The sequence below is a fragment of the Amblyomma maculatum genome, chromosome 6 (genome assembly GCF_055883805.1).
Source record: "Amblyomma maculatum isolate TAMU_Amacu chromosome 6, ASM5588380v1, whole genome shotgun sequence".
Lineage (NCBI taxonomy): Eukaryota > Metazoa > Arthropoda > Arachnida > Ixodida > Ixodidae > Amblyomma > Amblyomma maculatum.
In genome coordinates this window covers 68,426,203-68,450,767 of record NC_139349.1, presented here as the reverse complement: position 1 = coordinate 68,450,767, position 24,565 = coordinate 68,426,203, and the positions used below count along the sequence as shown (strand labels likewise).

The 24,565-nt window shown below is 48.5% G+C and overlaps 2 protein-coding genes across 2 annotated transcripts in view; both read right to left on the bottom strand.

Annotated features, from left to right (window-relative positions):
• Nucleotides 1-2,430: 2,430 nt before the first annotated feature.
• Nucleotides 2,431-3,494, bottom strand: LOC146185959 (uncharacterized). Its single transcript, XM_084606882.1, has one exon. The coding sequence runs from the start codon at nucleotides 3,345-3,347 to the stop codon at nucleotides 2,958-2,960; it is 390 nt and encodes a 129-aa protein (XP_084463008.1). The 5' UTR covers nucleotides 3,348-3,494; the 3' UTR covers nucleotides 2,431-2,957.
• Nucleotides 3,495-14,397: 10,903 nt separating this feature from the next.
• The window catches only part of LOC146185958 (glycerol-3-phosphate dehydrogenase, mitochondrial-like), a 50,849-nt gene continuing 40,681 nt past the window's right edge, over nucleotides 14,398-24,565 (bottom strand). The window contains exons 9-10 of the mRNA XM_084606880.1: nucleotides 22,170-22,385; nucleotides 14,398-14,792 (exon numbers count right to left, since the gene is read on the bottom strand). Of these exons, the coding sequence (XP_084463006.1) occupies nucleotides 14,541-14,792; nucleotides 22,170-22,385 (468 nt within the window). The 3' untranslated portion in view covers nucleotides 14,398-14,540. The remainder of the gene's footprint in view (nucleotides 14,793-22,169; nucleotides 22,386-24,565) is intronic.

The following is a 24,565-nucleotide window of genomic DNA, read 5'->3' as shown; positions in this document are numbered from 1 at the left end:
ACCTGGGTCCATTTCGAGCAGTGACTTTCATGTTACAGGCATGTACGTATTCAAGGAATCCCGAGCTCCAAAAAATCAAACATTTTGTTCAATAAAAAACGATGCTGTGTGTCCCTTCCCAAAAGAAGTCTCTCGCCGTTCCTGTTGCATTTTTTTCATCATCACTTGCAATCATAAGGGTATATATATATATATATATATATATATATATATATATATATATATATATATATAATGTGCACAATATAAGCTCGGTGACTTAAATGTTACTATAGTTCGGAGTGGGGCAAGTACTTTCCTGCTGCTCATGAATTTCAGAGAACTAGTTTCCGGCCGTGTTTCAGGACTGAGATCATCGAGGTGAATTTGTTTCGCTAACAGAGGGAATATATGCAACGTTCTGCTCCTTATCTGCAGAAAGAGTCACGCGGCGGATATTATTTTCACCGGAAAAAAGTGGACTCCAGCAGCAACTACATCAGGTTGAAAACGTTGCGCGATTTTTACCAACCTGTCTCTTTAACATAGGCAGTTTGCTGAGCTCGTGTCACGACGAAGGATCTTTCTCAGAGCCGCCATTTTGCAGAATATCTGAACCGGGTTTCAATAGTTAGAAATCTCCACCGTGGAGCCGAATTCATCAGTATTTTCATAAGTTGCGGAGAGCAGGAGATTAGCGTAAGGATCTCGAATGCGGGTGATACGTGATTGACACTTAGATGAACCGTCACCAAGACCAAAGCGCCTCTCGCAGCAATCCCGGAAAAAAATAATTAGCTGGGGTTTAGCTTTCGTTAAACTCGGTAGGTTGCGTAAGCAAAGCAGACGTATAGTTCTCTTTCTGTTGTTCTTATTCTTCTGTGGCGCGGCGTTAGATACCGATCAGGTTTACCCGACGGCTTGAAGAGGGGCCCCATCATGCGGTCGCTCTAAAGGTCAAACGTGGCTACCGGCCGGGTTTACGCGACGGGCTGAAACCTGGAGTAGTATTGCTTATGCAATAATATTTCTGGCCATGACATGGCTACCGTAACTCTCGTTACCCTAGCAGTACCTAAATTATAAGCTGGCGAAAAAAACGTGAGAATACGGCCATAAAAATAATGGCTGGCTTGAGCCAAATGTGTTGCTTTCGGGCAACAAGCATAGTAGCCTTGACATCGCAAATATAGATATGTTTTATATAAATGTTAGTTGTCAGTGCCGCCTCGTGTTGTTTCCGCTGTTTTAATTTTACATCACGCATCCCGGACATACAGCAAATTTCGTCTAGTACGGCTAATCGGTTCAGCAAATAGATACCTCCTAATAGTAGTAGGCTTTATCAAGACACTGCACTTGAGCGCCTGATCCAGCGATGGCCTGCAGAAAGAGTAGGCACTCTTATTAACCTTCAGCACCAAACCAGCCCTTCAGAACAGAAAGTCGAGAGAGGCTGCCCAAGGCTTCTAGTTTCCTTTAAGTTATCCACCTCTCATAAACACAGGGACCCCTCGAGAGTTTGACTTCCGGATCAAGTACATTCGGAGCAACAACTTGGGTTATGCTACCATTGCTTGTATCGCTTACAACGAAAGTCAACGAAAAGGAGAGCGCAGTCATACATCCTGATAAACTGTATATCAAGCATACGCGATAGAGGGATGACCCCTTTAAAACGCGTCCCCTATCATGTGGTTTGCATGCAGCTCGTCATCCCGAAGTTCACCCATGCAAGGAGTTTCTACTTAGTACCCAAGGATGGATGGTAAGGGGACTGGACAAGCGTGGGGAAAGTAACGGGTCGCGCCACTTCAGCTCTGCCATCGGACATGAATGACCATTATAAAACTTTTAATAGCGACGCAAGGCGTGGCTGCTGCATTGCATCTTCAGCGTGGAGCTGCGACGCAGACAAGCTCGGGGAGGGATGGGTGGAGAACGAAAAAAAATATTGACCCCTTTACGGTGCAGCCACGCATTTCAAATCGCGTGGAGAGAACGGATCGAAGAGCGGGAGGCGAGGGAAGGGAGAAACGAGTCGGAGGGAGAGAGCAGCGCTTTCTTCTAACACCAGTTTGACGCGGAGGAAAGACGCTGCTCTTGCGTTTCTTTTTCCGCTTCGCCGTCACAATCCAGCAGGCCGCGGCGGGGGTGCGGCGCCCGTCGACCAATGGGATGCAAGGCGCCAAGCGCCGGGAATTTTCCACTCCGCGCGACGCGGCAAACGGAGTGGCGTTGCACCGCTTCCTCCGGCCGACGCCACCGTGTCATTCATTCGCCCCGGGCCGCTCCCGCGGCCTTCCCATCCGCTGGAGATAAGATTACCGGGGTGCGGCCTATCCTGGCAGCTGAAGATATCTGGAAGAGAAACATTGCGCACGCGGCATGCAAAGTCGCATCCCAGAGCGCGGAATACGATTTTAAGTGAGTGAGAGGCTGCGTCGAGTGCTCGGTTAAGGCCGGCAGACCCGCCCAGTTAAGGGCCTGAGATCTGCCGCGCCGTTTATTGAAACTTTGCCTTCTGTGCAGTTGGTGGTCAGCACATTATCAGATCATCGCGATATACAATACACACATAATATATATACAAATGCATTCGGCGTTCGTTACATAAGGCCCGCGGAAATGAGCAGCAGCACAACTGGCGCGGCGGTGTCAGCCAGCGCTGGACCGGTCGAATGCGGCACACAGAAATGCTGGGAAGCAGCAGGCAAGCACCGCTAGGTTACAGTCACGGGCGAGCATAAACGACAGGGGCGTTCACATGCTCCCTTACCTGCGCCGCAGGGCATGATAAATCCGAAGCGCTACGTATGTACACGGCGCTATGTACCAAAGGAACGTGGTGCCGCGCGAGCACCAGGCGATGGTCCCACAAAAGAGAATGTTCGCGCGTAACGAAAGGTGCTAACGGACGCAGCGAGACAGTCACAAGTCTATGGTGCAGTGGAACGACTAAGAAGGTAAAGCCAACATCACGATGACGCCAGGCCGTTCTTCGGCACGACCGATGTGTCTTCGGTGCTCACGACGGAGTCGTCTTTGGAGCGCAGCGTCTTCCGCAGTTTGTCGACGACCCTGCTGTGGAACTTTTTGTACAGGGACGACTGCGAGGCCGACCTCGGGGCCACGGGCGCTTCCGAGCAGCGGGAGACTCTCCGGGTGCCTCGCTCGGACTCGACGGCACGTAACCTCTCCTCGACGTCGCTACCGGGCGAGCAGGACAAGCTGGTTTGGCCAGAAGCCGGACCTCGGGACGCACGGCTACTCATACTGCAGGACGAGCTGCGTCGGGACTTGGAGCTGCCGCTGTTCTGCTGGTAGATCATGTAGTCGTTCTTCACAACGGGCATCATAAAAGCCATGGCTGCTGAGTGTTAAGACACGAGTTGCTTGAAGCGAACCAGGCGACTGTCCGAGAATGAATGAGGGGTGTGTGGAGGCGCGCTCTGATCACTTCCCCTAGGAGCGTCAGGTCACGTGCTCGGACGCAAACTGCGCCGCGTCCGGTCTCGCTCGGCAGATGGCCAAGGCGCCATTCTGACGCCCGCTCGCCATTGGCTGCAGAGCACAGAACGTCATGAAAAGATAGAGAGGAGAAGGATGCTGCCACGCTCCTGGCGGCGAGACAGCGCAACGTGGCACGCGCCCTTCGACGCGACAGCCCGGCGCCGTCGAAATATGCCCTCCTCGCTTCTCCTTTTATGATGGCGTTTCGCTTTCGGTCTTGTGATCGCATCGCGTACGCTGCGAGCGGCGCCGCCGAGGGTCCGTACGGGTTTTGTTGACATTGCAAGACGGGGGTGAGTTCCGCGATTACGGTCACGCGCCTCGGGGCGATGCCGCACAGAACGATACCGACTAGCCGACCTCTAAAGGTGCGCACCGCGTGCAGGTGTTTCCAAACAAGCGGTCAAAAAGTGATTAGGCAGCCGGGTTGTGTATGCACACGTTTCCGTTTGGAAAACTGCTCGCTGCGAGGTTTTCCCCTCAACGTAAGCTGCTTGGTCTGCCGGAAAGTGGCGGCCTGTTGCTTCATGCCGTGCACATCGGCATGTTATGTCTACTGCGCGCCGCAGCTGGCCGTTACAAGGCAGTGCAGCTGGTACGGCGCAATAAATTCCGCGAGCGCCACAACGTGCGGAGAAAAGTCACGAAAAGAAAAGGAATGTGTCGACGAGTCGCATTCTGGCCGAGTCGAGTAATCCTTATCGATTTCCAGAGTGCACACAACGTGTTACTGCCGGTCGTAGTACAAGTATTTGCTGCCTGCTCCGTTTGCCATGAAGCTGCAGTGACAGTGAATGCTATCTGCTATGTACTACATAGGTTAAAATCGTCGAGAGCTAAATAAATGAGCGTAATTCATGGCCGACTTTCATTAGTTATATAATAAAGATTTGAAAAAAAAAAAGTTATTCTATCGTATCGTGACGAAGCATCCCGAAATTTGCATAGGACGCTCGTAAATACAAATTACGAGATAATATATAAAGCAGCCCAGCTTCTTGAGCTAGTGATCTTCACTGGGCCCCGTACGAATTGTTCTGGACCTGTGTCTGATTACAAAACCAATATGTTGAAGGTGTGGTCAAACATTCAAGTGCCATATTTTTGTCTCCTAAGTTGAAGAAGCCCATATCCACCCTGAGCGGAGACTCATGCGGAGCGGAGCGGAACTCGTTTGCGTTCGCGATCTCTGCGGCTAGACTTCTGTCGCCGAGCTAGTTGAATTCTGGACTCGCCAATTTTTCAACCAGACACTAACCTATAGCATTCGCATTTATCGACACCTGAGAAAGAGATCCAGTTTTGCCAATTAACATCTACTGTGATGTCACTTTTTGGCATTGGTAGTATAAATACCGAGTATTAGAACACAGTGGCCATATCGGTTTGGGGATTACGGATTAGCTGAACGTGAAAGCGCATATTCAGTATGCTACCCTATTGCAAAAACGGGCTTTGTGCCAAAGCCTAACCCTTGAGTAAGCCGTTAATGAATTCAGCACCTCAGCATTTCCTTCTGGTTCTTATAAGACGTGTTCAAAAGGTTACACGCAGAGAACGGGCGCTTCGTGGTCTAACACGGCTTTCCTTACGTTTTTGACTTTATGGGTTTCATTGTTTTCCCCTCCTTTCAATCTCAGTGGAGGCCGACATGTCGGTTTTGAAAACGGGGACAGTTAAAACAAGAGCCCGTCGAAAAGTCCAGAATGCGGCGGCAAGTCTCCATTCTCACGAAGCCACGCAAGTAACCAGTCGGTAGATTTTTCCATTGCCTTCAGGGCCGTGAGAAAGGGGGAAAGCCGCGCTCATTTGCGGCGACCGCGTCGTAGGCTATGGAGGTCGGTCGTCTTGGACGATAATTAGGTAGCCGAGCAGGTAAGCGGACGATGGAAGATGATAAAATGAATGCAGAAAGAAAAGCTTACCGTCCTCGTCTCCTTCGGGCGACGCACTAACACCCCGCTAACGACCTGAGAACGTATTAATAGCGCATTGGTTGCTGTATACAGTGTGGCCGTGGCGGAAGAATGGGAAGGTGCAAGGCCGCCGCTGCTTCGGCTCTCAGGCGACCGCGTCCGCTTTCTAGCTGAGGCGAAATGTAAATGCCCTTTCGTGCTGTGAACTGTTACTGCGCTTGCGTAAATGGCGTAGCAATTAGAAGCACGCAGTTCAACTCAGCTCCCTAATCGGTAGTAGTAGTATTTCCACACATACCGCAACGCCAGAGCACAAAAAGTTATGGTATGCATACTTATTTACCCAAAATAGCGTACAGGGCTCGAGGACGTGCTTCAGTAAGGGGGCAATAACCGTTCAACTACAAAAGTAGCGTGGACGAAAATACATTGAGAAGTCAGAAAGCAAGAACGTTAAAGTGGGAGGTTTAACGCAGGGTGAAATTTAAAACAACAAATAACAGTGCAAGGTGTATATTTGGGTCGCAACGGGAAGTGACCATGCCTGCAGGGTAGGTGAACTGACAGTCCTCGAGTCTGCCCTGCTTTCTGCCGCCATATGGTGCTGATTTCAGCGGCGGGATTTGCTTCGCACATGTCATTTTCTGTAGCAGGTGTTGAAAATGCGGAAGGAATGCTTCCGTAAGACTGAATTATGGCGAAATACTTAAAAATGAAATAGAATCTGTCCGTGTTTTAGGGACACGGTTGCTCAACGCTTATAACGTTCGCTGCATGTGACAAGGTCACAACATTAGAGTTAAGTTATGCGAGAAACGCTGTCAGCGACTATCGTTTCGTTTTACGTATACATATCTCGCTGATGGCAGTTGTTAGTTAACTTAAAGAAAATTGCTTCCGTGTTTCGTGGCTGTTTCTAATAAATTACGACATTTTGCAATTTCTCCTCTGCATGCCTTGATGTTTTCAAATCAGTGATGTGACCTTTCGTTTCTTTCTATAAATCCTCGCCGTCAGTGGCGGCATCTGGGGGCGTATACATAAGCTAATGACTTCATATTGCCTTGTCGGCGCATAACCGCTTATAACGCCTGTCACAGCTGTCGCAGCCTGCGCCTTGGTGAGTTAGTTGGTGGGCAAGTTGGTTTCCTGATATTATATTCATCTTACTTAATGCGAAATACGCACACGTAAAAAAAAAAAAAAAGGAACAAGTGTTACGACCGTGCATCCGCATTTGCGCGCTCTATTGTTCGCCTGTGGGCATGGAAAAGTATTGTGAATAGGTGGTGATGGTCCAATGGCTCAAAGTGAGCCTGTTTCCAGGAATCCTGTTTTGTAAGCCTGTTTTGCTTTGTGGACAACCTGCAAATGCCAAATTGACCCTGTCAAGAGAACGTCTGGAAAAACACAAAGAAACGTCCCCCTGCGGGAAATGCAGGAAGTGCTTTCTTTCTTTTGTTCACCCTTCCAGTCGAGAAGCCCTATCGTCCAGTGAGGAATGCCTACTTTCCAAAGGAGACGACAGAGTGACATGTCCGCTGACGTGCAGGACAAGAAAGGAGCATGACGCATACAGCCATTAAGTGATTTCCCAGGAATGCAGGAAAGATTTGCAATTGTCGAAAACGGACAATGCTGGGAGCGGATGCGGCGCCCACGTGCACTTGGGTTTCTGAGAAGTAAACCCACTTGTCAGAACCAGCCTGTGGTTTCTTGGCTGAAGAATAGAAATGTACCTCCTCTCCTCGCCGTTCCCAAGCTTTTCCCGCCAACAAGTGATCACGCCCAACGAATTAATGTCGGACCAGTCAGTGCTTCAGACCATCAGTGCAGTGATGTGTTCGATTGGATGCCGATACCTGAGGGGCGTGCCCTCGATTTGGTTGGTCAGCATCTTCAGAGAGGGGCTGGACATAGGGGGGTTTTAAGGACGCTGCAGAGCACGAAATGTCGCTCTGGGCCCTGGGTAAACGGCTCATCCAGTCGCTTCTCGCTATGAACTCTTAACGCTTGCCATTTTGCTGATGTACCCTTCTTTTTCGTGTAAATAATCTTGTAAATAAGTTTCTCAAAGTGCCATTAAACCTGCTTGTACATATTTCACCAACTTCGAAGATTCAATCCTACTTCAACCCCGAGTCTCTGCACGCTACCAAGTGAAGGCCGGGTCGACGTAGCCCCAGCGTCACGACAACTGGTGACCAGCGGTGGGATCTGAATCTACAAGCCACAACATCTGATGACTGGAGGTGGGATCTGGATCTACAAGCTACAACATCTGGTGATTCGAGGTGGATCAGAATCTACAAGCCACAACATCTTGTGATCGGAGGTGGCATCTCAAGCAACAAGCAGGAGCAACAATCGGCCAACAAGAAAGCAGCTCGGAACATCGATCGCATGTGTGGGTGAGTGCTTGGCTTTTCTTCTGATGTGGACCAGGTTCTAGAACAGGGTTAGATTTTAGAACTGGTAAAGAGAGTGTGGAAACGCCTTTAGGTTTGGTAGTTTGCACAGTTGTTTTGGAAGTAGCCGACACTCGGAGCGATCATGGACCTACAAAAGCTGCAGAAACCGGACATGTTGCTGTTGTGTGAGGAATTGGGAATTGATACAAGTGGTTTGGCACGAAAACCCTTGATTATAAAGGCAATCACTGATCTGGGAACCGATGATGAGGAGCTCAGTGAAGCATGGAACCTCATCGGTCAAAAAAAGGAGCAGCTCAGACAGCAGAAAGAGCGGGAAAAAGAGGAAAAGGAGCGGTAAAAAGAGGAAAAGGAGCGCGAACGTGAGTGGGAAAAAGAGGAAAAGAAGCGTGAAAGAGAAGAAAAAAAGCTGGACCAAGAAATTGAGCTCCGGAAATTAGAACTAGAGTTGAGCAAGAGGTCGGGCAATTGTCCCCAGCTAGCGGTACCTCTTCTCAACAAGGAGGCAGATTTCAAGATGTCAAAGTACATGCAGCCATATGTGATATCAGGGGATATCGGTCTGTATTTGGCTAACTTTGAGCGAACCTGCGAAAAACTGTCCTTCCAGCGAGACACGTGGTCTCAGAGATTATTGACGGTTCTGCCCTGCGAGGCAGCGGAGGTTGTCGCGCGGCTAAGCAAGGAGGACGCGGACAACTACGAGAAGGTCAAAGCTTGCCTTCTGAGAAAGTATAGGCTTAGCGCCGAGGCGTTCAGACAACGTTTTCGGAAAGCTACTAAGTCCAGGGACGAGAGTTACCCTGAATTCCTGTACAATTTAAGAGTTAATTTGGGCGAGTGGCTAAAGAGCACTGATTCCTACAGTGATAGGGACGCTGTAGTCGAGCGAATTCTTTTGGAGCAGTTTTATAACTGCCTCCCAGAAAAAGAAAGAAATTGGTTACAGGACCGAGGCGAAATTAAGTCGGCAACTGAAGCTGCCGAACTTATTGAGGAGTATGCTTCGCGCCGACAATTCAGCAACCCAGCAGTGGATAGGCCCCGCAATCCCAAGTTCAGTGTGAATAACCGTCAGAAAAGGCACTTTACTAGATTTGCAAACGAAGAAAGGAAGGCTTTTTCAGGCAAACGCCCTAGAAAGGACGGCAGTGAGAAAAGTGGGGAAGTGACCAACGCGCAGAACACAAAGAATAAGCTTGAGGCTAGGAAGCCGCTCACATGCTTTAGGTGTAATGAGCAGGGTCACATTGCCGTCAACTGCCGGAAAGAAAAGATTGCTTTCTCGTATGTCAGGGACTGCGATGAAAATATGCAGCTTTTAGAACCCTACCTGCATGACCTAGTAGTCAACGGGAAGCCTTGCAAGGTACTGCGCGATTCGGCCGCAACGATGGATGTTGTCCATCCGGCGTATGTGTCGCCTTCCGACTATACAGGACAGTGTGCGTGGATCCGCCAGGTAGTGGAGGAACAGAGTGTGTGCTTGCCAATCGCGAACGTGGTCATCGAGTGCCCTTTCGGCGAGTTAACAACCGAGGCTGCCGTTTCAGGAAAGCTTCCTAAAAGCTATCCGTATTTGTTTTCCAACAAATCGGACATACTACTGCGAAAGAGGGGCATCCTTTTCGGAGACAGAGTTGTGCAAGAGTTAACACGTTCAAAGGCGCGAGAACTAGCTACACTGCTCATTCCAGAAAAATCCACAGCGGAGGAAACGGCAGTTAAAACCGTGGTCGAGGCGGAAAATAGCGGGTCAGAAAACTTTGAGAGCGAGGCATCTCAGATAAGTCAACTAGAAAGTGAGCTTGATAAGACACGGAATGAGGACGTTCTAGAGAGTAACCTCTTGCCGCCGGTGTCTAGTAATCTCACGAGACTTCTAAGTGGAACCCGAGAGGACTTAGCTATGGAGCAAGCCAATGATTCCAAGAATAAGCTCGAAGTACAGTGGGAAGGACCTGCTAAAGTCGTTGCAGAGCTTTCTGACACTAACTACGCAGTGAAAATCCCCGATAGGCGTAAAGCAGGGCGCATTTATCATTGCAATCTTATGAAGCCTTATGAGCAGAGGGAAACCATGGTAAATCTAACGTTAAACCTTCCTGAGGAGATTGGGGATAACTTGATTTGCCTCAGCGGAAAAGGAAGCAACGCTCAGGAGCTTCTCAAAAAGACAGAGCAGAGAGGAGAACTAAAGAAATCCCAGCTGTCCGATCTGGGCGAAATAATAACAGAGTTTGAGGCCTGTTTCGTGGACAGGCCAGGCCGGACTGATTTGACTGAGCACGATATTGAGCTGACTTCAGACTTGCCAGTGCGATCAAGGTGCTACCGATTCTCTCCAAGGCAAAGAGAAATTCTGGATAGGGAAGTAACTCGCATGCTGGAATTGGGAGTAATAAAACACTCGGAAAGCGATTATGCTTCGCCTATGATCTTAGTAGAAGCTCCAGGTAAAGACCCTAGGCCTGTGGTAGACTACCGAAAGCTAAATTCTCTCACCAGGGATAAAGTGTATCCTATTCCGAATATTGAGGAGAGAGTAGAACAGGTCAGTAGAGCGGCATATGTGACTACGCTGGACCTTACTCGAGGATACTGGCAAGTACCGCTCACTGAAAGCGCCAGCAGATACGCGGCTTTCGCCACTCCGACGGGCAGCCACCAGCCAACAATGATGAGTTTCGGGCTCAAAAATGCTCCATTTTGTTTTTCCCGACTCATGGATAGGGTTTTAAAGGGGTGTGAAACATTCGCGGTGCCTTATTTGGACGACATTGCGGTTTTTTCCGACTCATGGGCGGACCATATGGTACATCTAAGAGCTGTACTGAGCCTTTTGCGTCAAGCTGGACTAACCGTAAAGGCCGAGAAATGTTGCCTGGCAAGGGCGACCGTGGACTACTTGGGTCACAATGTAGGTCAAGGTTTCAGGAAACCCAGCGAGATTAAGATTTCTGCGGTAGCAGACTACCGCGGCCGAGCACGAAGACGGAAATTCGGGCATTCTTAGGGCTGACGGGATACTACAACCACTACATCCCTCACTATTCATCTTTGGCTAGCCCTCTGACCGACGCTCTCCGCAAGACAGAACCGACAAATGTAGTCTGGGACGAACAAAAGGAAGCCTCCTTCGTAAACCTGAAGGCTGTGCTGATTAGCCGTCCGGTATTGCGAGCTCCAGACTATGACCGAGAATTCACGGTCCAGTGTGATGCCAGTGATCGAGGGTTAGGTGCTGTTCTCTGCCAGAGAGATGACGACGGTAATGAGCACCCCGTGCTCTACCTGAGCAGAAAACTGAGTTCTAGAGAGAGGGCCTATTGCGCGTCAGAGAAAGAGTGCGCTTGCATTGTATGGGCCATTCAAAAATTGCAGTGCTATCTTGGAGGGGCCAAATTCACCGTAGAGACGGACCATTGTCCCCTGGCTTGGCTGCAAACTGCGACATCGAAGAACAGTCGCCTTCTTAGGTGGAGCTTGATTTTACAGCAGTACAATTTTGAAATAAGATACAAAAAAGGGAAGCTAAATGGGAATGCGGACGCGCTTAGCCGCTGTTTCTAAGCAGTCCGAGGTGTTCCTCACCATGTATCCAAATTGATAATCAGGTTTTTATTTTTTTTTTCTCGTGCGCTTGTATATGTGTCACTATGTAAAGCAGCACGTTTGGTTTTCTAGGCATACGTGGGTCCTAACGTCTTGAGAGTGGGCTTTTCTCGAACAACAATGACAGTTTTCTTTTGACCTGGTCTCTTCAGACGGGAGCCGAGTGCTTGTTTAGACATGTGGTTGAGTTTCAGACAGCTCGAGCAAATTGGCCTACAACAATCAAGACAACGCGACAAGCGACAGCGAGCTTCAAGCATTCACGTGCAGGCCATTAAGTCGTCTCTTCATGCAGCAGCGGCGACTGCTGCCCTCCGAGTCTCTTCTGGCGGGGGAGGAGGCTGTTACGACCGTGCATCCGCATTTGCGCGCTCTATTGTTCGCCTGTGGGCATGGAAAAGTATTGTGAATAGGTGGTGATGGTCCAATGGCTCAAAGTGAGCCTGTTTCCAGGAATCCTGTTTTGTAAGCCTGTTTTGCTTTGTGGACAACCTGCAAATGCCAAATTGACCCTGTCAAGAGAACGTCTGGAAAAACACAAAGAAACGTCCCCCTGCGGGAAATGCAGGAAGTGCTTTCTTTCTTTTGTTCACCCTTCCAGTCGAGAAGCCCTATCGTCCAGTGAGGAATGCCTACTTTCCAAAGGAGACGACAGAGTGACATGTCCGCTGACGTGCAGGACAAGAAAGGAGCATGACGCATACAGCCATTAAGTGATTTCCCAGGAATGCAGGAAAGATTTGCAATTGTCGAAAACGGACAATGCTGGGAGCGGATGCGGCGCCCACGTGCACTTGGGTTTCTGAGAAGTAAACCCACTTGTCAGAACCAGCCTGTGGTTTCTTGGCTGAAGAATAGAAATGTACCTCCTCTCCTCGCCGTTCCCAAGCTTTTCCCGCCAACAAGTGATCACGCCCAACGAATTAATGTCGGACCAGTCAGTGCTTCAGACCATCAGTGCAGTGATGTGTTCGATTGGATGCCGATACCTGAGGGGCGTGCCCTGGATTTGGTTGGTCAGCATCTTCAGAGAGGGGCTGGACATAGGGGGGTTTTAAGGACGCTGCAGAGCACGAAATGTCGCTCTGGGCCCTGGGTAAACGGCTCATCCAGTCGCTTCTCGCTATGAACTCTTAACGCTTGCCATTTTGCTGATGTACCCTTCTTTTTCGTGTAAATAATCTTGTAAATAAGTTTCTCAAAGTGCCATTAAACCTGCTTGTACATATTTCACCAACTTCGAAGATTCAATCCTACTTCAACCCCGAGTCTTTGCACGCTACCAAGTGAAGGCCGGGTCGACGTAGCCCCAGCGTCACGACACAAGCAAGACGACGCACTGGCGATTTCGTCACCTATAGAGTTTTCTACTGTTCTGTGTGTTGTGCGCTAAATGCGATGAATATACTGCACCTATTCGGACATGATAAAGAGGTTATATCCAACAGCAGCAGAAGATAAGGCTCAAATGGGACAGTTATATGCGCAGTATGCCCGTCACACAAGTCGTCCGAATTCAACGCTGCGCTTTTATTGCCTGTAGCGATACAAGCTTTTTTTTTTTTTTTTTGACGTGTTTATAAACAGTGCTGAATGGCGATGAAACATTTTATATGGGTTAAATAGTTTAGTTACGCCTGGTATGTTCGCTGCTGGCTGGTGCGCTATCGAACGCGAGTTGCACAGCACGAATGCATGCAATTACCGCATTATTCAGTGTCTTGTATTTTGCGGGCACGTACAAAACTTCTGCGGCGGTGATGAAAATTTTGACCAAATTAGTCCAGAACCGGCGTGTCCCGCCGACCACAGTGCTTCTTCACGATGCGTTAGAATCCGTAAGTCCACGCTGATCCCTTTAAAACCCTATCCTGCTTCCAGATATCTGATAAGGACACGCCCACAGAGAGATTCAATAACTGTCTTGCTCGAATTTCCGAGTAAATGATGATGCATTGTACCAGTATGCGGCAAGAGCGCATCCGCGGGGCGTCTCGTGGATGCTTACTTCCTGCGAGATTAGCCGCTTGCTGTATTGCGACAAAACCAAACCCGGAACTTATCAGCTAGGATTCCCATGTTCTTGCTAAGCGGCCAGGTTTCTGTTGCGCATCGAAGAGATAAGAAACGCGCACGCATGAAGCGCCATTTCGCTTTAACGGCGCCGAAAGGCAAACATGGCTCGTGCCGGTGAACCCATTTCCTAAACACGCAGTTGCAGCCACTCCGGGTGTTTGCACAAAAGAACGACGGAGCGATGCAATAACGGATTGTGGCAGGCGTCACCGCTTGTTTATCTCCACCAGACTAATGTGAACCATCGCAGTGTGACCGGTGTCTGGGGAACAATGGCACGAGCTGACACTCTTGTTTCGTTTTGCCATGTTTGGGATGTGACTGGGAGCTGGGTATATAGTTGTAGCACGCCCCCTTCCTGTCAGGGTCGCGATCTCGAGAGGTTGCAGACTGCGATAACCTTTCGTTGCGGCGAACGCGCGCGTCGTGTACGAGGTCCGTTATCCGGAGGCGAGATAAGGCGTTGTGTGTCTCTATTCATGCCTCGGACAGGTCGTGGAGGCTTTCAAAGTGAGCGTTAAGTAATTGTTGACTGAAATAATCTGACGACGTTGTAACCTGCAAGGCTCACTGCGATTCTTTGAATCACATATGTCTTATGTAGCGAGTGATGGTATTAAATGCCATAGTTGCCTTTTTGTGTTGTGTCGCATTTCAGCTGCTGAATGCCTTTGCACGTAGCGAGTGGTTTGTCTTGAGTAATCTACCGCTGCATTTTGTGCACTTGTCATTCTATTTCCTTTCGTATCCAACCTGTTAGGTCTTGAAGGTAAGAATAAATAAATAAATAAATAAATAAATAAATAAATAAATAAATAAATAAATAAATAAATAAATAAATAATTTAAATAAATTATTTGATCGCATACCCACGCGTGTCACGACGCTTTTCTTGGTGTCTTTCACCGCGACAGTTCTCCTAGCATTGCGCGCGTCCCTCTGCAATTGTATAGTATTAAAGGCGAGGTGTGGGCGTGGCTCAGCGCCGCGGGCGCGACCGTCGGTCACATTAGGCGGCATAGGATCCAGCTGGCGCCGCGGTGGTGACGATGTCTTTCCCGCTCAGTTCGACCAGGTCTGTGATGTTGGGGTCTCGCTTGGCGACGCGCATCCTCTGCGCCCGCAGGCACACCTTGAGGTTGTTCATGAAGAGCAGGAAGTCGCCCAGCTCCATGCCGCCGCTGGTGGCGCCCTCCATCTCGTCCAGAATCTCAGAGAGCGAGTCCGTGTTCAACTGCAGCGCCTTGGAGAGAGCCTCCACCTGCGACATGGGTAGAATCGCTTACATAATGAAAATCAATCAATCAATCAATCAATCAAAAAGACGCAGGTGCGAAGGGGACACACATAAGATCTGCCTTCAAGGGTATACGACGTGTTCTGGTTTACCGATCCCCCTTGCGAATTAACTTTGCGATTAGCCTAATCAGTAATCTTTTATCTGCGTCTCTGTTGTACCATTCACAATTATTAGTAGAGTAGTAAGATAAAGTATTATGTGACAGAACACGTGACATAGTAGCGTTTCTGACTCAGGATTCACGGGTCCTGGGAGGCTGGAATCAGATCTCATCATGGCGAAGTGCGAACTGGCAGCGCTTTCCGACTCGGCTATAGACCAACACCGTGTTTACAAACAAAGGGGGCGCTCGCGGCATCGCAGCCGACTGGGGGTGATAAATAGGGTTAGCGCGCATAGGAATACATGGAACCGAAGGATTCCAAAGCAGTTTTTTAATTTCAAGAGGCACCTGTGATGTTGTTATTCGGTACAGAGCAACCATGAACGCCCTGGAACAGATCGTAGAAGTGTGAAATCTCATTACCGAGACGAAATATTTTTAAAACACCGCGAAACGTATGGGGGTGCGAGTTGGGAGGGCGACCCATAGAAACACACGTAAACAGAAGTTACCGCAACGTTTTTCTTTCACAGAGCACCAGAAGTGGTGGCCGGTCGTTAAATATTGGCCAGCGCTTTGAAGACGTATGCTGCGTCATTGCGGAGGTGGTCTACTTTTAAAACTCCCTGAATAATCTATGTTGTGAATCCGAACACCCCCAAAATGCTCATGTAGCGAATCACGTAGTTTTGTTTACAGTCTGATATGCTGTCGCATGGAGTAAATTAGCTTGATAATACTGTCCCTCACGTGATACATCCTAGACAGAATTACGTTTAAAAGGCAGTTGTCGAACGCCGTACGACAATACGGACTGAACGAGAGTCGAGCATTACAGCAGACGACAGTGGAGCTGCCGATACCCACCGCGGCCGCCTCCAGCTCCGGAGCGTCTGCTAGCGACAGCGCTGGTGGTGCATTGCCGTCTGCAACTGTGCGCGGTCAGTTTATCGTGCTGTGAACGGTCCCGCAAGTCGTCAGACTTGCAGTACTTGCAAGGGAATGTAGTGTGCCATGCAACATGATGTCAGGGCGTGATACAAGACGTTCACCAAAAAATGAGAAGGATTCAACGCTGCTGAACCGAGTAAAATGTTGCGGTAAGTTGTGTTTACATGTGTTTCTATGGGTCGCCCTCCCAACTCGCACCCGCATACGTTTCGCGGTATTTGAAAAATGCTTCGCCTCGATAATGAGATTTCATACTTTCGTGATCTGTTCTAGGATGTTCATGGTTGCTCTGTACCGAATAGCGAGATCATAGGTGCGCCGTGAAATTAGAAAATTGCTTTGAAATGTTTCGAGTCCATGTATTCCTATGGGCGCTAAGCCTAGTTTTCACCCCCAACCGGCTCAGTCTGGCGACAGAAGCGCCACCGCATCGCGCTTTCGTCACAGATCGGTGTTGGTCTATAGGACGTGTTCTCGTGACGTCACCCAATCCGAAGGCCGGTGAGTGCACTGCCGTGTCACCTATACCAGCTACCATCTACCATCTGTCACCTGCCGAAGGCAGACCTGTGATTTTCCCCTCACAATGCTGACAACGTCAAAACCGATTTTCTAGAGCAGGGGTTGTTGGTCATACGAGCGTTGGTGTATGTTGCGGTGGTCAGATGTTTTACGTAAAGTGCGGAAAGAGACACGGACGAGTGAGGACGACAGATTTCGCTCGTCACTCGCCCGTGTTTCTTTTTGTTTTGTTTTTTGCGCATTTACATGTCGAAGATGGCTTATCGACTATCAGAAGTCCCTAGTTTAGTATGTTTATGGTTCGTGCTAGTTTTCTCGGGTAGCAAGTTAGCGCAAAATGAAAACTTTTTCGAGGGAAATCCGGATGTGCTAACTAATTGTTACCATTCTTAACTCGTTGCGCCAGCTTGTCACCCGATAATTTTAGGCACCAGCTATATATAGCCCAACAAGTCTAAAGTGCGCTAGTTAACATGAGAACTTGTCGCTATAGCATGTGTTATGCGATTGAGCTGTACTTCAGTGGTGCAGCTGTTCCTGGGAGGATATCGGATCCCGGGAACACACGTGAGGTCCGTAATGATTGAATACCATGCATGGCGCCCATTTCACTCAGCGCAGCGTAAACACGGTGTAATCATTTCGCACTTGTCTGCTAGCGCAGGTGTGCTGCCCTTTTTTACATCTTTATTATTTGCTCGTTCATTAAGAGTGGCTTAGAACTTCCTCTTGTCTGTAGCACGTGGATGAACGTGATGTGGCTCGGCGTATGGGAGCAAAAATACCGGTGAATGTTCCCTACCGTTCTGGAGCGCGAACAGCTCCCAACATATTTTCACAATTCCAGGACGTCAGCAACAATTTATATACAAATCAGGGCCAGTGATCGGCGGGGCTACGTATGCGCATTATATTCTTTAAAATATACGCACACACTTTGGTCGCTTGAGCGAATATCTGATGACGTGACTGCTCTTAAATAACGAAAGGCGAACGGAAATATATGTTCCCACGCCAAAGGAATACGCTGAAGAATTAAGAGCGGTTTAGGTATAATAGTTGACTTTTCGCATTTATTGTGCCGAATGAAAAAAGGTCGTGAAAAAGTGCCCGTATAGTCTATGGTTGACACAGTTTTTTTTTTGTATTTTTTTTTTTTAAGGACGAGAGGGAAGCGGGGAGGAGTGTGGGGTTAGGGGCTATGTTGTGAATGTGGAGAAGATTCACTGTCAACATGGAAGCGCCTTTCGACCTCCATCTTTTTGAAAGCGTCCATATAACCAATTGCGACGTGACACAATGACCGGTGCAACCTGACATTCGCGTCCTGTCAGCGGTAGTCTCCTCTCCACTCTAGTCTTTGTCACAAGTCGTGCTGTCTGTGCATGTAATGTATAGACGCCTGAAAGCAATTAGTCGGACACGCATATCATTATCCCCGAAACATGAGCGCCTGTCAATTTGTCCGGCTGCGCACCGAACATTGCTCGTATGCCATTCTCATGAGCTCGCCGCGGTGGCTCATTGATTTGCTGCTGATCCCAGAGCATCGAATTCCGTCCGCAGCAGTCACAGTTCGATGGAGCCCGAATGAAAAAGCGTCCGTGCGCTGTGACACGTGAGCACACGTTAAGGAAACCCGAGTAGCCTATATAGATTGATTCGAAATACTCCAATATGGCGTTTCCTCGCGTGTCCCTTCGAGACGCTAACTCCCGCAACTAAGAATTTTACATTCACCTGGATGAACAGCATAGACGGTCCTCTGTGCCATGGTCTAAAGCTTCTGCGCTCATCTGGCTACCGATGGGGATACGTGTTGACGATCGATAATGTGCGCTCCGTGTGGTCGCTTGAGCAAAGTGGGCGTGGTCCGCACGCAGATTGAAAGAGAGAGGGGCACATGAATTACCATTTGCCACGATGGGGGCCGAGATATATTGTCAATCATTTTACAGGAGCTTTCGCTCACGCCGCGGTGTTCAGCGGCTTGACGAATATATCGAACAGAATCTGCGGGCGAGCGGGATATTCGGCATGAAACTCACTGTTTCAAATAACGAGCCCTGTCAAGCACAGAGAGATCGCGTCTTCAGCAGATCCCCGCAATTACCCCGCACGATTGTTGCACAGTAGAGGTTTTCCGATGCCGCCGCTTTCCGGTCGCCATAGTTACTGATATCCCGAGCGACACGCGCCGGCTTTGAAAATGCGTCGCAGCCTTCAGGAATACGGAAGCGCTTATGTACTCAGGAGGTTTAGGCTGTAAAAACAGAAAATGTCAATGAGAACGTACTGGCTCAGCCGCTCGATCTCTACGGGAGATCGAGTGGCCGTGACAGTGGGGAGAATACAAGCTTGTGAAACGCCGATTCGTCAGCCGAGCTCCGATAAAGTTTTGTCCGCATGAGCTGCTCCAGTTCGACTAGAGAGAACGAGAGAAAGAGGTGAAAGAGGGAGGGGGATCTTGAATCGGATTGAACAATGAGTCGAACGTTCTTCGTAACAGACACCGAAAAATTGCACTACATCTACCAGCGGAATTCCCAGACGGTGTTTCTTCTTTCTTCTTAGCAATTTGATCTGCACTCTGGCATGATAGGAAGTCGAAAGAAGGATTTGTCAGATCGTAAAGAACTAGCACGTCGTCTGGGAACAGCCAGCCGGCCAAATATTTAACTGACGTGCGCGACGGCCACCTTTTCTGTGTTTCTGCGCCTTAGTGCGGATAAAACTTGTCAAAAGGTCAAGATTACGCAAGGGCTTGCTTGCTTAAACTTGTATTTTTCGCAGGTTAGCTTCTCTGTAACGTTCAGAATCACAGAAAATGTGGCCGTCATGCACGCCAGTTAAATATTTGGGCGGCTCTACATTATTCATAATTAAATTCTAAATAAATAAACGCAGAACTAATCAGTTCGCGACTATAACCATCTACCCTTTTCGCCCGTCTCCGTCCACCCATGGAAACAATTAAAAGGAGAAAAAGGCGTAAAATGTAAACTGCATTTATTTCTAAACGCTCTCTCTTGTGTATATAGGCTTGTCGGGGTGCAATAATAATAAAAGTTGACATCATCTTGGCGTGCGTACTGAAGGTCAAGCATCTGTAAGAACTACGACATCGGCAGAAAAGGCAATGCATTAGAGTGTCTTAGCTACGATACGGCGCATACGTGTATCAGAACGGCAGCCCCTACAGAAGCGCTTGTGTTCTATTGAAGAAATGTTCGTCTCCCGGGCGTCACTTTTTGAAGCGAAAAGCTTCACTACGCTAGTCAACACCGCGCTTCGCGTGAGCCAGCGTATGTCGGAGCACGAGTGACGTCACGCACGGCGCAGGTGGCCGCCGCCGACTCCGCCACAAGAAGGGAAAGGCGCAGTATCTGTCACACTTGCTCTGTGGATACTTGAACCGCGCCGTAAGGGAAGGGAGGAAGGTGGGAGTGAAAGTCGAAAGAGAAAAATGGGAGTTGTAGTGCAGGGCTACGGAGTAATTTCGACCACTTGGGGATCTTTAACGTGCGCTCACATCGTATAGCACACGTTAAAGATCCCCAGGTTGTCGAAACTACTTTAAGCCCTCCACTACGATTCCCTTTTCTCTCTTTCCACTTTCATTCCCAAGCATCCACAGTTTTTAGGCACGAAAGCGTAGCGCCGTGCTAGCCGTAAACATGACATTGAAATAAGAGTAGACACGAAGCGTCTTTACAAGCCGCCGATACATATGTACTACCGATACAGAAATGCTCCCACGGAAGTTGGCTGAAAAGGAGCGAAAAAATGAAAGGCTGAAAGCTTAACGAGTGTCCGAGACACCCGAACAACGAGAAAAACGTCTCGCTTAACGACGCAGCAAAGCCCAGTCTGAAACGCCTAAAGCATAACCATAAGCTAAAACGTAAGCATATCCATAAGTTAGACCATAAGCATATCCATAGCCTAAATCATAAAGCATAACCATAAGCTAAACCGTAAGCATATCCATAGGGTAAATCATAAAGCATCACCAGAGCTTTTAGCTTCGAGATATCCAGGCTTAACTAAGCCTGGCTAAGCCTCAGCCAATTTTTCCTTCCAGGCCCGGTTGTATTCATATAGCGAGGCTACGCCGGATGCGAGAGAAATAATGAGTGCTGGGACCAAGAATAGTTCGCATTGGAAGAAAAAAAAAATGAAACGGCGATGACTAAATACGCGTTAGTGGGGTGGTTATTTTGCAAGACATCGATTACCTGCCTAGAAACGTGCGGACACTCGCGGTCTCTTGGCAGAGAACTGTCGGTACCGTAAAATAGCAAATAAACCCGAGGGCGAAATGGCTACCTAAAGAGCCATTGGCACTGATGGCAAGTGCTCAATTTGACCAGGTGGGTAAGCTGACAGGCCACTTGCCGGCACACTGTCACATATCGTCTCACCCCTGGAACATAATGAACACTCGCTGGGCTTTAGTTTCTGGGATGAATTAGACTACCGCATTCAGGCTGCTACGTTGACTGCATCGGTCATGCACGCGGTGCTGTTCACCTGCATGACGACATCATTACCTCATCGCGACTGGAGTTGAGATTTGAGTACGTTCTTTAACAAAAGAAAAAATTGCTGATATCATTTGAATATTTTTCTCAGCTTCGTGGTTACAAAGAGAAGTTACAAAATGAACACTGAAAACACCACAAAGACCACAGGAAATTAGGCCAAATTATGGCAATTAATAATAATAATAATAATAATAATAATAATAATAATAATAATAATAATAATAATACATACGTACATAAACATACATACATACATACATACATACATACATACATACATACATACATACATACATACATACATACATACATACATACATACATACATACATACATACATACATACATACATACATACATACATACATACATACATACATACATACATACATACATACATACATAAATGCATGACAGCCTAAAACATTCCAGCGAGTCGAAGCAAGTTAGTGGAGTCTATATCGAAAATTACCGTCGCGATCACGGTTTCGAACAACTGCTGGGGAGCCTCAGGGAACCGCATAAAAAAGCTGCGCCGACGCAAGCAGTTCGCGTGTCAAGTTTATCGAATACCTAATTATTTTTTTTTGTGCATTTTGGGCTTCAAGATATACCTGAGCTTTCATCTGTTAGAATGCGGTAGTCTGTCGATAGAAGCCAGTTTGAATTTGTTTGCAGTGCCGCCTTAAGTAGCGTGCGCAACGAAAGCAAACTGGAATAACTGTTTTAGAAAGCAAGATCAATAATAAAGTTAGCTTTAAAAAGGTAAATATCAAATATAATAAAATTGGTATCACAGAACTGGTCGTTTACGCGCTTCTCCTCACTTTATTTTCAGTTAGCTTTTTCCATTCAGGGATAGGCGCCTTGGTGATAAGCCTGCTTTGTGGTTGCCCCCTCTATCGGTGAAATGGGTCCCCACAGTAAACTATTGCGTTGACTTCTTCATGCTCGCCTAAAAATTCTGACCACGGATTGCCATTCCAGCAGTGTGCATGATAACCAGAGTAGTCATGTTTAGACCATTCTTATTATTTTCCTTTTACATCTTTTCCTCCACAATGCCGCTACGACGATGAAACGTCAGTTTGCATCTCTTTGTACGTACACTTGTTTCTCTCATTGATACGCTACTGCCATTTCCTTAGTTCATCTACTCCTGCATGGACTCGAGAAAGGAATATAGTATTTGTAGTGCGGCAATGAATCGCGCACCTTCTCAGTGAACAGCTCGGTTCCCTTGGTGGAGCCGCTTTCGACGGAAGCCTTGTACAGGGACGGCACGTATGTCTCGTTGTGCAGGTATGCTTCCGAGTCGTCAGCGATGGCGATGTCCACCAGGCGACGCATCATCACGCGTAGCCACGGCTCGGGCCGGAACTTCTCGGCCAGAATGTGCGGCCGCAGCCGCCGTAGGGACACCCAGCCCGTCTGCGGTGAGTACCATCAGCAGACAGAGAGAGAGAGAGATTCCTGACATAAAAGAAGCTAGGTACTGCTGAGATGTCCTGGCTATACTTGAGTGGGTGTAAAGGAAATCGTGTCTTCGTGTGTATGGAACAAGCCACATAGAACTCCAAGGGCGGAGACTGCTGTGGTCTGACAATAATAATAATAATAAAAAAATTGCGATTGGAAACAAACGAAGAAAAATTAGCTGCTGTGTAGCGCCGTTTAAGATTAAGACGCGCAAAATCATTGTTTGGCATGATTTTGCTTCGCGGCTTAGCACTGAGAGACTGACACAGAGTTTGGCAAAGTATTCAACCCTTTAATTGGTTTGGTTCTGGGCGAGAGGAGAGCCGCAGTATCTTCTCTTCTCATTGGGTAGTTGTTACACTGAAAATTGTCGGAATGCAGTTGGAGGTACATATGTCGCCGGTTAGAATACCTATCGCATGCTATTATATATATATATATATATATATATATATATATATATATATATATATATATATATATATATATATATATATATATATATATAGTGTGAGCACTGTGTGGCGCTTCTTCTTCCACACGGCTGAACGTGCTGCAGCCACCGTAGTGCTGCTTCATCTTCATCCTGCTCCCTCTTGTAGATACCCATCGTCATCGCGGAGTGTGTTTGGCTGCAGTGTGCGACCAAGGCTTCAGGTCTGCAATAAAGCCTGATTCCCCAAGTCCGACCTTCGCGTTACCTTACACGTGGTGGAGGTGCGCCTTGATTTCCCCGCTGCTTCGTCACCTGCATCCACCTGGAGCTTCGTTCTGGCCGCCGTTTGACCCCGACCACCATCGTCATGACTCAAGAGGGCCACTCCGCTACTTCGGCTTCTACCAACTCGACTCCAGCTCCCCTTGCCACTTGGACTGTCAGCAGCCGTCAGCGCGACCCGCAGATGTTCGCCGGTCTCCGAGGCGACGACGCTGATGACTGGCTCGACAGCTACGACCGGGTCAGTGCTTTCAACCGGTGGGACGATTCGCTTAAACTAATTAATGTGTCCTTTTATTTGACGGATGTGGCCAAAACGTGGTTCCTAAATCATGAATCGACGATTCCTGACTGGGCTACCTTTAAACAAAAGTTACGCCAGATTTTCTGCGCTCCTACTGTTCGCACGGAGTCCGCCAAGAAGAAGCTAGAAGCCCGACTTCAGCGGTCCAATGAGACCTATACCTCTTATATCGAAGATGTTCTAGCACTTTGTCGGCGCATAAATGACACCATGTCAGAGGCCGAGCGGGTTCGGCACGTCCTTAAAGGTATTGGGCCACTCGCCTATAACGCCCTGGCCGTGCAGAACCCTACCACAATTGACGCCATCATATCGACCTGTCAACGCCTTGACGAACTACAGTCAATACGCCTGCAGCCTGATCCCACTTCATTTGGTTTCACTGCCGAAGCTGACCTCCGTGCTCTTATTCGCGGATTAATTCGTGAAGAGCTCTCGGCTCAAGGTAATTTGTGCCGCCCTGCATCTGAGCCACATCCTTCAAGTGCCGGCCTGCGTAGCATTGTCAAAGAAGAGCTGGCCTCAATGACCTATTGCCCGCCAACATCGGTCGCTCCTACCATCTGTCAGGCGCCAACGTACGCCCAGGTCACATCCTTGCCGCCTGCAGTTGGAGCGCCTACGCCACCGGCGCCTACCACTGCTCATGTCGCTGCATTGGCACCACCTGCCGCGGCGCCGACATACTACCCTAACTGGCGCCCAGCCCGCCCTGTTTGTTATTACTGCGGGTACCGAGGCCATATTTCCCGCTTCTGTCGTCGCAGGCTCCAGAATGAACGCCGCGGCTACGAATCATTTGAAGCAGACTACCCTCCTCGCTTTTCCGGCTCTAACCACCGTTCATTCCCTGATTATCCCCGACGTTCATCACCCCCGCCAGAAAGCCCCGCTCCGCCTGCTGGTTACAGGCCTTCAAGACGCCGTTCTACTTCGCCTTTTCGCCGCTCAACCTCGCCTCTCCGTCAAGCTTCTCTGACGACCCCCCGCTTGTCGGAAAACTGACCACTGCAGTTTTAGGAGGGAAAACTGCACTCTTCGACCATCCCAAAAATCCTCCGGAACGTCCCTGGAATATTATTTTAGTGCGGGTTGAAGGTTTGTCTGTTG

Excerpts from the sequence above, each read along its gene's own strand:
- LOC146185959 (XM_084606882.1), bottom strand. The coding sequence starts at position 3,347 with ATGGCTTTTATGATGCCCGTTGTGAAGAACGACTACATGATCTACCAG.